Genomic DNA, 11,215 nt, shown 5'->3' on the forward strand with positions numbered 1-11,215 from the left:
AGTTGCTCTAAATTACCCACTTGTGTGTTACTGCACACATCTCTGTAAGCATCCTTCAGTCTCGAGAGACTATAGTAACGTGCTCTGAATAGAGAGGTCTTGGAATAGCGTCTAGTGTGGCTGAGAAGGCCATTTCGAGAGTGACAATCCCTTCCACACTGAAGACAAATCCAATCTGTCCCCTGGCCAGCTCCCTAATTTGGCTGGTTTCAGGACTGCCTCTTTGCCTCGGCCTGCTGAACAAGTGTCTCTTCATATTGGGAGAAGCCACAATGCACCGCCTGCCTCCAGGCTGAACGTTCAGATGTCAGGGTTTCCCATTTGTTGAGGTCCATTCCTAAGGCCTTCAGACCCCCCCTGCAGATATCTTTGTATTGCAGGTGTGGTCTCCCTCTGGGGCACTTTCCCAGCACTAATTCCCCATACAGGAGATCTTTTCGAATCTGACCATCAGCCATTCTCACGATATGCCCAAGCTAACGTAGACGTCACTGTTTCAGCTGCATCATCAGTCAAGAGGAAGTCCCACATGCATTTCAGATAGACTTTGTTAAGTATGTGTGCAAATACATACTGTATTTGCACACATACTTAACAACCAAATGAACAGATCAACAGCAAACAACTGCCATCAACCCAAGAAAGAGGGAAGGAGCACTCAGCAGAGAGATGGGTTTCTCTTTGAATTTAGAAGCCAGAAGGAACTATTAGTTTTGAATAGACAGACAACTACCCCAGTCCAGAAAAGTTCTTCCCTCTCACACAAACTACAGGCAACACACAATACTACAAATAAAACTCAAACATTTAACCTTAACAGCGTTGCCATATTTACCTATGCACTTGAAGATAAATTCAATGGATTTATTCCCAAGTAGGATGGTATAAGATTGAAACATCATGCCAAGATTGACTTTGTTCTATGGAAACCAAGATTATCGATATATGTAGCTGTTTTTCAGTGGTATTGTGTCTACATTTGTTGCTGTAATAAGGCTCCTCCTGATCAAGAAAAGGAATGTTAGGAAGTTTGTAGGGTGATATACACTTAATAGGAATTTTCCTAATAGAAAAGTGTGGGATTATCCGGCAGAAGTTTTGTTTCCATTCCTCCACATCTTTCAGTTTGGGGGGGGGGGGCGGGGGAAGAATGAAAGCTGGCAGTGAGAGGATGACAAATCCTCAAAAAAGATAGGCATGTGTGAACTTGATTTTATGACAGAAAGGAGCAAAAAGTTAATCCAAGTGACTATGGAAGAGGAACATCCTCTTTTGATCTCGTTAGAACTGGAACCATTTCTCACTTGCATTTGACATCATTTCCTTCGCTGCCAAGAATCCTTACATTCTGGAGGCTTGAGAAATCCCTCTCCAGGCCACTTGTCCATTTGCCAGGGCCCTTAAAATGTTTTCCAAGATTTTGAAATTTAGCCCATATGATCAGCATCCGTGGAAGATCTGTACGCCCACTTCGTTGCCTTGTCATATTGTCTTCCACTTTCCACTCCAAACCTCTCTTTCCAAAATCGCACTCTGAAAGGCGGGAGAGAGGAAAAATGACTGCCACTCTTGGAATATTCCCATTATCTCAAAATGCTTTCATACCCTACCAACATAGTAAATTGCTTTTAAATACTTTGGGCCTTGGTTTGGAGTAAAAGGCCCCGCTGGCTGCCTTTCTCCTAATTATTTTAAAACAGCAACATCTATGGAGGAGCATTCTGTTTTTTTTTTTTTTTAACTTAGGAAAAAAGTTTTAAAAATAAGTTCCAATGGTTAGGAAAGGCAATGAAGCAAACTTGGCGAGCAAGATGGGAAAATAAAATACAAAGTTGCAAGCAGAGCAAAACATTGAAGGCCTTTGGGAGGAGAAAAGGGCTAAACAAGCAAGGACCGGGACAAAAACAGGCTATTATTTTGGTGTATGCCCAGGTATAACATACAGGTGTGCAGATTCAAGCAGGATGACTTCAGGACAAAATAGCCATAAAAGGTTAGGTATGAAAATCGTTATCTCTGGAAAGGCGGGAACCTGGAGTTAATAGCAATACCCGATAAGGGTATTCACACGTTCTGTATTTGATTTTTAACTGTTGTTATATCTGACTCTGCGAAGGAGGAGGGACTCGATTCCCAGAAAAGGCAAAGAAGCTCAGAAAATTGCATTTATTGCCTCAGCAGACTGTGGTGTTAAAAGAAAAAGAAAAACGACAATACAGAGAACCACCGGCAGCGGAGACAAGCCGGAACAGCCTCGGCCGTGCATCTGAAATTTGCATCAGCAGGTTTTCTTCCACGGGCGAGGCCCCGCCCCCTGGGCCCGGGCAGGCCCCGCCCACGCCTCCTCCCATTGGCCGCCCATTGAGGTTCCAGTTCAGTGCCGAGGAGGCGGTGGGAAGGGTTGCCTTGGCCACGCATCTCTGTGTGAATGCATGACGTTCGCAAGGCTGGCGCCAGGCTGTCTGGAGCTTCGAGTTAGATCAACACAGCTGGAGGGACAGAGACACAGCTGGGCAAAGGGAGCAGATTCCGCAACAAAAAATAGGATTGTGAGAAAAGTACTTAAACAAAAACAGTTCAAACAAAAGCCTTAATGACATCCTTTCATAAAAAAAGAAGAAGAAGAAGAAGAAGAAGAAGAGGGGGATGTTAGCCTGACTAGGGGAAAAGGGAGCGGGAACAGAAAGTTCAGAACACACACACACACACACACACACACACACACACACACACACACACACACACACACACACACACACACACACACACACACACACACACACACACACACACACACACACACACACAGAGGGAGGGGGCGTTAGTGTGTGGCCTTGTTCCTAATTTATCCTTGAAGAGATATCACTCTTAGCCTGTCATCTGTAAAATAAAAAAAAATATGAAGCCAACGTTTAAGGCCACCATCTGATGATGATGCTCAAACACAAATGCAGCAAACACACGGGGCGACTCGCTTTCTGCAGGCTGCGATCCGGCGAGGCGCGTGAGAGTAAACCCCATTTGATACCACGCGACTGAGTAAATATACGTAGGGATGAGTTCTATGGCTTCAACTGTTTGTAAAGCAACTTGAAAATGAACTCAATGTAAGCATGTCGAGAATTGGGCAGGAAAAAATTGGGAATCCTATATGCATTCAGTTGAGAGTAAGCCCCACTGAACACACTTCTGAACACACTTCTGAACAAATATACCTAGTGTTGGGTTTTTTAAATGCACGCACATAGGTGGACAACGTGTTTGAAATAGCCAGAGGTCTTGCCATACCCGTGCCATAGCTACGTTTACTACTACTTCAAGGTGAATGGGGTTGGAGTGATCAACCATCATCCACTGAGGTGTTTTTTTTTTTTAATAAACTGGCTTTGTTTGGAAGGAATAGTGTTGGTCAGCTGCGCCATTCAAATTATTGGGACTTCCAACAAATAGGATGATGAAAAGATCCCATGTTTTATTTTCCCCCATAGAACTGTAGGAGGGCTTAAAAGTTAACAAAGCAAACAAAGAGCACAGGAAAGATGCCAGAGAGTAAAAGAATGGAGGGCACATTGACATCAATCTAGATTTGGAATAAGGTTGCACTCACCAATGAACACTGGCAGAGTCTAGTAAGGAAATGAAAGGAAGAACAAACACATGAACGGTTGGGCTACCCAAGTCAATCACTCCTTTAAATAACCAGTTTGCGTGCTCAACATTCTTTAAAAAGTTTTTTTTCCAGTAACAACGACTGGAATCATTTAAGGAAGGTGTTTTTTTTCTTCTTCTTTGCTGCACCAAAGCAGCCACAAAGTGAAACATGTTTTTTTTTTTTTTAAATCGTGAAATGTAAACAGAAGAAAAACATGGAAACTGACAGTGACTACATGGATACCATAATATTGTTTTGACCATGCAAGGCTCCGTAAAAGTCCAAGAGAAAGAAAGAAAAATGCAAAATAGAGGCGAAGAGGCACCAACCAAGAGCGCTTGGATTGAATTCTTCCCATCCCGCCACATAAATTGTGGTGGGATGGGAACAGGGTTTCAAAATGGAATTTTAATTTATATTGGGAGGACCACTTAGTGGGAGTTACAGTACACTCCTGATGTTGTGGGAGTGTAGCTCCCACTAAGTCCTACCCAGCATAGCCAGTGGTGAACTATGACAGGATCTGACCAGAGCAGCAACTTGGAGGGCCACATATTTCCCAGCCCTCTTTTGAAATAAACTTTCCTCACCCAAGTGTTGTATAAAAGCCACTGTAGGGTAGTTAGAGTGCCAGATTCTGGTCTCCATTTAGCTATAAAATTCATTAGCTGGCCTTAGACTGGATCCTTTCTCTGAAACTGACCTTCTTCATGGAGTGGTAAAGATGTAATGGGGGTGAGATACAGCAGCCTTGAGGTCATTAGAGGAAAAGCAAGATATAAATGTAACTAATAAATGAGTAGCTCCCATCAGGCTCAACCAACACAGCCAAGCTGACTGGAGATCATAGAAGTCATAATCTGTGTGCGAAAGAGACCAGCTCTCGTAAAGGTGTACTACCTAGTCACCAAATTGTAAACAGAGTTTTGAAATGTTGCTTTTGAACTACAATGCTTAGAATTCTTTAGTCACCATGAGCAGGAGGTAGGGGATTCCTTGGTAGGAGTTATAAATTGTAAAAGTAAGCAGTAGATTTGAGGAGTAACCAATAATAAACAAGCATATTAAATATTAAATATGCATGAATGCAAAAAAGTACTGTATATTTTTGTATCAAACTGAAGCTACAGTGGCACATTGGTTTCAAATATAGCCCCTTCAATGCTGCTGTACAAAATCTAGCAGGCTACATATTGGTTAATGATGGCTTCCATTGCCATCTCTTAGATCAACAATAAGTAACCATGGCTATCCAACTTTTTTCAAGGAGGTTGCTTATTTCAACAAAAACAAAATAAAGCAATAAAAACAAAGGTGTTGTGCGACCTTAAAGACTAACAGAGTAATTTCAGTGCAAACGTTTGCGAATTATAATCTTGTTTCTCGAACGTAAATGTGGCGTGTTGTTGATCTCATTATCCTTCACCACTGGATGTGTCCGGCTAGGGCTGATGTGGCCCCCAAAATCATCTGGGAGTGCCCCTCACTATTACCCGGAGTTAGATTTTAAAAAAAAAAACCAAACCAGAAACAGCTTGGGTTAGTTGAGTGCATCAGAAGCAGAGTCTGGAAAACTTTTTTATTTTTTTGGACTACAAATCTCAGCAATATTGCAATCCAAGATTGCTTTTCCAAGCTATGAAAATAGAATTGGTTGGTGTTGTGTGAGCAGAATTCTTCCATCATGCCCCCCCCCCCGTTTTTTACTTTAAAAAGTGAGCCTCCTGTTTCTAAAAGCCAAAGGAAGTTTCCATCACTGAATTAAATAACTTCAGCAGGGCCAAAGTGTATCTCATTTGCTCATTCTCCAGCTCACCGTATTCATACTATCTTTCCACTGAGAAAAAACCCAGTAGCTCCCCCCCCCTCAAAAAAGAAACCTGCGAGCCATTTTATGTTTTTTCCTGCATATTTCTTCTTTTGCTCATCAAAGATAGCTTAAATATAAATCTCCCGGTCAGCTTGCTCGCTCGTCCTCACCCACAACTTAAATGTTTTCACTACCATCATTACTAACCCCAATCTGTTTCCTCTACCATAACTCCAGCTTTTTCCCGCAACTTTTGTGTGTGTGTGTGTTGTTGTTCAACTTGGTCACAAGATAATTCCTGACGCCAGAAAGTCTGGAGGTCGTATGAGAAGCAAAGCGAGGAAAAGGCGGTGCTAAGTCTTTTACAAGGTTCCCCCCCCCCCCGCCAGCCCTGGAAGAAAATCTTAAAAAACCCTTGGAGAAATTTCTGCTGCGATAAGGTTTGATGGCTTCTGAACGCTTAAAAGTTGGGAGAAACGAGAGAAAAAAAAATACAAAGTATGTAGAAATCAGCCCCTCTGCTCGAAAGCTATTTCGCCCCTTGCTCTCACCACCCCCGCCAATAATAATATTAATATGGAAATTAATTACTAATAATATATCGGAATTAAAACAGACAAGGAAAAGAGATGAAGATATATTAGTTAAATTAGGTCGTGTTGAATGGAAGAGAGAAATGTGGGGGGTAAAGAGGGGGGGCAGGAGCTCAGATTGATCGCCTCGACCCCTCCCTCTCTCTAATCGGAGCTTTCTCATGCCTTTGATGTCCTCTGCTATTTGGTGTCAAACGAAGCCAATGGAAAACCTGTTTTGCACTTAAAACCATCTTGCGTACGTTCCATTCCAACGTTTTCCCTGTCATTGGAGAGACGGGGGGGGAGCAGAGAGAGGAGGAGGAGGGAGCAGGGCGACTCATTTGCATAAAGGGGCGGGGCCCCGCGCACGGGCCTATATAAGCTTCTGGAGCGGTGACAGCCTCGTTTTGTACGCTCTCCGAGAGGATTGAGAGGTTGGACTATAGGCTTTGTGTGTGTGTTTGCCGAAGACTACGAAGCGCGCAAGAGGCTGATTCTAGCTGTTTTCTTGTATTATTCTATTTTTCGCTTCTATATATATATCTATTGCCCGTATATTAATTCCGGGGGGCCCCTTTTGTTTTTGTCGCCACCATGAAAGCCATCAGCCCAGTGCGCTCGGTGAGGAGCTGCTACGAAGCGGTGTGTTGCCTCTCGGATCAGAGCCTGGCCATCGCCCGGGGCAGCAACAACAAGAGCCCGGCTCTCGAGGAGCCCATGAGCCTCCTGTACGACATGAACGACTGCTACTCCAAGCTGCGCGAGCTGGTCCCGGGCATCCCGCGAGGCAGCAAAATGACTCAAGTGGAGATCTTGCAACACGTCATCGACTACATCTTCGATCTCCAGATCGTGTTGGAGGAGCAGGCGAAGAAGGGGCAGGATCCGTCCACGGAGGCGTCTCTATTCTCCTTAAAAGTAAGGAGAGGGTCGAAAAAATCACGGGCGGGGGAGAGCTGGAGGGGTGGATGCATTAGATGGGGGAGAGGGGCTTGCCCAGTGTCGATCTCGTGTGGGCTGGAAATGAGAGCAACGTCGCTTTTTCAAGAGATAATTCTTGCCGTCACAAAGGCAAAATGAGGGCATTGTGGCGGGGGGGGGGAGGGAGAGAGTTCTTCTCATCCCCTTGCAGTGTTAAGTCTGAAACGATGAATGGATCAGAAGCGCAGCGTAATTTTTGCCCTGGATCCTCATTGATGCGTTCTGGAGGGAGGGCTTGGGCTCCTCTGGTGTTGCTACCCAGATGGCGAGCAAGTTTAGACCCGGAGCGCGGTTCACACGTTTGATTATAAGGCCGGTACGGGCTCCGAGAATGGCCCTTGGCCCCCCCCTTGGGTGCCTTCGCCTTCCGCCGGTTATGGGGCGGTTGGGAAATGGCTCTCGACTGGTTCCGAACTTAGGAGCTGGGCAAGCCGTTTGGTACGATTTGGCTTCTAAAAGGTGGGGATCGCGGTGTTAAGGGTTGAACGGCGGGTGATTCCGGTGAAGTGCTCGAAGAGGTTGCGATTTTCTGCCCATGATGAGGAAAAGGGCCCTCATCCTTTCCTCAGCTTCTTGAGGAAAGAAGAAGGGGTTGACCTGGCAGTTTGGACGTAGACCCCTGAGGCTTGTCCTCCCCAACTCCCTTCAGCTGCCTTGAGTAGATGAGGGTGGAAGGGAAAGATTTCTAGAGGGGGGGGGGAGCCCTGGCAAAAGCTCCAGCGGATTTCCAAGTCAAATCTGGTTCAGTTGCCATATCCCCGATGCCTCTGATTTGATGGTTTACTTAGGAGTAGATAAAAGCGCAGGAAGACCGCTTGCCCCTCTTGCCTGAGAGTCATGCAGTTGTTGGGACCCAATTCTGGGCAGTTCCCAAGTGGGAACCACTGATTCCAGTAAATGTTATGTTGGGAAGGATGGTCACAGTTTCTGTCAGTTACAATCAGACTCGAAAATGCACTCAACTATTTTCAGAATCACATACTGTACTTTAGGTCAGTTGGGAATAGGATGAGACTTTTAACTTACTCTCCTTCACTCCCTACAGGCAGCAGAGCTGGCATCCGAACTCTGTTCGAAGGAGGAGAGGACTCACTGCCACTAACATTTACCCAGGTATACAGCCCACTCAATGTTCAACTTCCCTTCCTAGATGATCAGGAAGATCATTTAGTGTGACCCCCCTCCCCTCCCCAATTTTAATGCCGAGATGCAAAACTGCTGTCCGAGATAAAAGCTGCCACAAAATTTGGCTGTCCGAATGGATCCACCGGTAACCCTATAACCAAATGTGGGTTTGCACCCTAAGATGGGCGCTGTTGTGAGATACCTTGTTTTTTTCCCCTTCTGTAAAAGGGGCCATTATGTTTACAACGTCATTCTTTCAATAGCTTTTAAGTCTTTGCAGCTGCTAAAACAGCCCTGTTGAAATCCCTGAATGGAGAGGCACTCTTTCTGCCTGCTCAGCCTTTATCTCTCCTCCCCCCACCCCCTTTTAGTCGGGGAGACACTGCAGAACAGTTTCCTACTACTGCCCAATGTGTAATTTTAAATCCTCTGTAAAGAACCAAAATACCAAAGGAGTCCCTTTCTCCCTTTTTTTTTTTAGCTCACCCCCACCGACATTTTTTTGTGTGTGCCAATTAGCAAGCTCTCAGCTTGAGAGTGTTGGCGCTCCTGGTTCCTTATCAGCTGGAGGTAAATAGAAGTTTCCTCTCTGGCGCCAGGATGTCTGCAGACCTGCCTCTGATCTGTTGTTGAAAGTGACATGCCTTTCTTTGCTCCCTCCTCCCCCTCCTTTTCAGGCTGCAGGTGTGGGATCCTGACACTTCGTTCCTTCCAGAGAGAGAGAGAGAGAGAGAGAGAGGAAAAAAAGAGCAGGGGAAAAAAGCAAGAAGAGACCTTGATTGGAGAAAATATCAAATGTTTTAACTCGCATGCATCTAGCAATGGAGGAACCCCAGCCTTTATCTTCCAGATAAAGTTGGCGATAGAATCCCATCGCCCAAGGCGCTTTCCAGTGACTTTCCTGGGACTCCTAATAACAAGGTTCATCTGTGTTTTGATATCTTCCATCTGCTGAAAAACAAGCTCTGTGCTGGCAAGGAAACAAAAGCACACGACTCGTTATTTCCCTGGCACTCTCACGTTAATTGTCAGATTAATGCATTTCACAAGAAGAGAACTTGATGTCCAAAAGCAGGGAGGTTTTAAAAAGTTCAGCACAGGTGGAATGTGAGCCATCAAACCTCTACTGGTGCCAGGGAGCTCTCTTGACAGTTGGATTGTTCCACTGTTTCATCAGTTGATGAAAAATATGGACAGATTTATATTTTGCCATTTTTTCCCCCGGGGGGGGGAGTAGGGGGGGAGACATGGCAAACAACTCTTTACAGATGTTCTACTTGTGTATATTTTGGATTATCTTTTTTTAACATTGTTTCTGTTAATGAGAAAAAAATGGGAAGGGACTTTCTAAGAATATGAAAACTGAATTGTCCTGGGGCAGTTCTGCCTCATTATTTTTATTGTTGAACTCTATAATAGAGAGAACAAGTTGCATACCTTTTTATTTTGCAGGAAGAGGAATTTCTGCATTCCGAGTCCTAGTTGCTTTGTAAAACTTTTTATAAAAGTTTCTTACATAATAAAATGTTAAGATGTTGTCTTTTGTTGTCATGGAAACTAGTTTTTATATACACACCTGGTTATTTCTGAAATATGTGCACGTTTGTTGCACATATACAGTCTTATCAGGATATGAGGTTCAACATGAGTCCGGGTTCAAGTGGATTTCTTTCTGCCTGGAGAGTTCAGGAAGTGTACACTGAATACAAACAGCAATTGGGTTTTCACTGGTGCCACATGTACCCCTCTGAACTACAACTGCAGGATTTAATATGGAGTTGGTTGTGCTGTTGTTGAGAATGGTAGGATATAATGAGCCTACCCAGAATCTAAACATAGGCTGTTCTGATGGATTAACAACCACACAGAATATCCAAATGTTCTGAATGGGCACCCCACCCATTTATTTTAAAGAAACCCCAATAATCTTGAATAGAAACAGTGAAAGGTAAAATGGTGACACCCTAAAGTTTAAAAATTTAAGGTTTATTGCAAGTAAGGTGTGACATGATAGCTTCTCTCATGTTCAAGCCTAGGCTGCTCTTTATTGTAGGTTCTCCTGTATTGGTCACAACCAACACAATGGCAGAAGACACATTGCTCAGTGCATCTGGAGGTTGGCAGTCCGTCTCAAAACTGCTGGATATAATGTTGAATAGTACAAGAGTGTGGTTATCAAGTAGCCCAACATGCTGATAGTGTATTCCACTCACAATATTGCGTCTTTCTGTAGGATGGGAAAGGTACATTTTAGGGTCTTCTTAGATTCTGTCAGCTGGTATGGTCAATTGCTAGAATGACCGAGGGTTCTAGGAATTTTAGTCAGAAAAACATTCCAATCTTTGGTCTAAAATAAGAGTTGTAAAGCTGGGAAAAAACCCCCAAAAGTATTATTAAAGTATTAAAAGATAGCTTTCCAACCCCTATTTGAAAGCTTCCAATGAAGGAGCAGTATTAAACATCATTATAGATTTTACTGCCAAACCAAGGAAGGCCTTGTTAAGTAGCTTTAGATGAAATTCCTCCCCCTCTCCTGATAAGGTTCGGTAGATATTAAAGAATAAAATGTGTATCATACAGAGCAGTTATCTCCCAGAAAATGTTGTCCCTCTGCAATTGTATACAGCTTCTTCCACTGCAGATTCTTCTGGATCATTGGGGCTGTTCTCCTTTGACAGGTTCTTAAAACTCTTTGTATCTTTTTAAGTGACCCTAAAATACCCCTATAAGATAGGATAGGACTAGTCCTATAAAGTTGAGGCAAGCAGATTCCTCTAGTCCCTTTCCTACTGATGCTTATTTACCTTGAAATATGCATATCTCAAGAAATACGCATCTCTTCATCTAGAAATCAAATAATGTGGCATAAAATGGATAGATCTGATTCAAGGATTCCTTGGGGCTGCCTGTGTATGATGTCTGGCAAAATCTTATTAGCAGTTTGATGTTTTGGAAGAGAAGTTTGGAAAAAGCCAATGAATGAATTGTCTGAGCTAGCATCAACCACTCACTTCATTGCAAATGGCAATTGTGTAATACTATACTAGTTTCCAAAAGTCTACTGCAGGTCCT

At 43.8% G+C, this 11,215-nt stretch overlaps 1 protein-coding gene across 1 annotated transcript; it reads left to right on the forward strand.

Moving 5' to 3' along the window:
- Positions 1–6,631: 6,631 nt before the first annotated feature.
- ID3 (inhibitor of DNA binding 3) lies at positions 6,632–9,683 on the forward strand. The gene is made up of 3 exons (XM_020806925.3): positions 6,632–6,955; positions 8,064–8,131; positions 8,821–9,683. Exons 1-2 carry the CDS (start codon positions 6,632–6,634, stop codon positions 8,118–8,120), a joined length of 381 nt encoding a protein of 126 aa, XP_020662584.1. The 3' UTR covers positions 8,121–8,131; positions 8,821–9,683.
- The last annotated feature ends 1,532 nt before the right edge of the window (positions 9,684–11,215 follow it).

The sequence above is a fragment of the Pogona vitticeps genome, chromosome 9, assembly GCF_051106095.1.
Source record: "Pogona vitticeps strain Pit_001003342236 chromosome 9, PviZW2.1, whole genome shotgun sequence".
Lineage (NCBI taxonomy): Eukaryota > Metazoa > Chordata > Lepidosauria > Squamata > Agamidae > Pogona > Pogona vitticeps.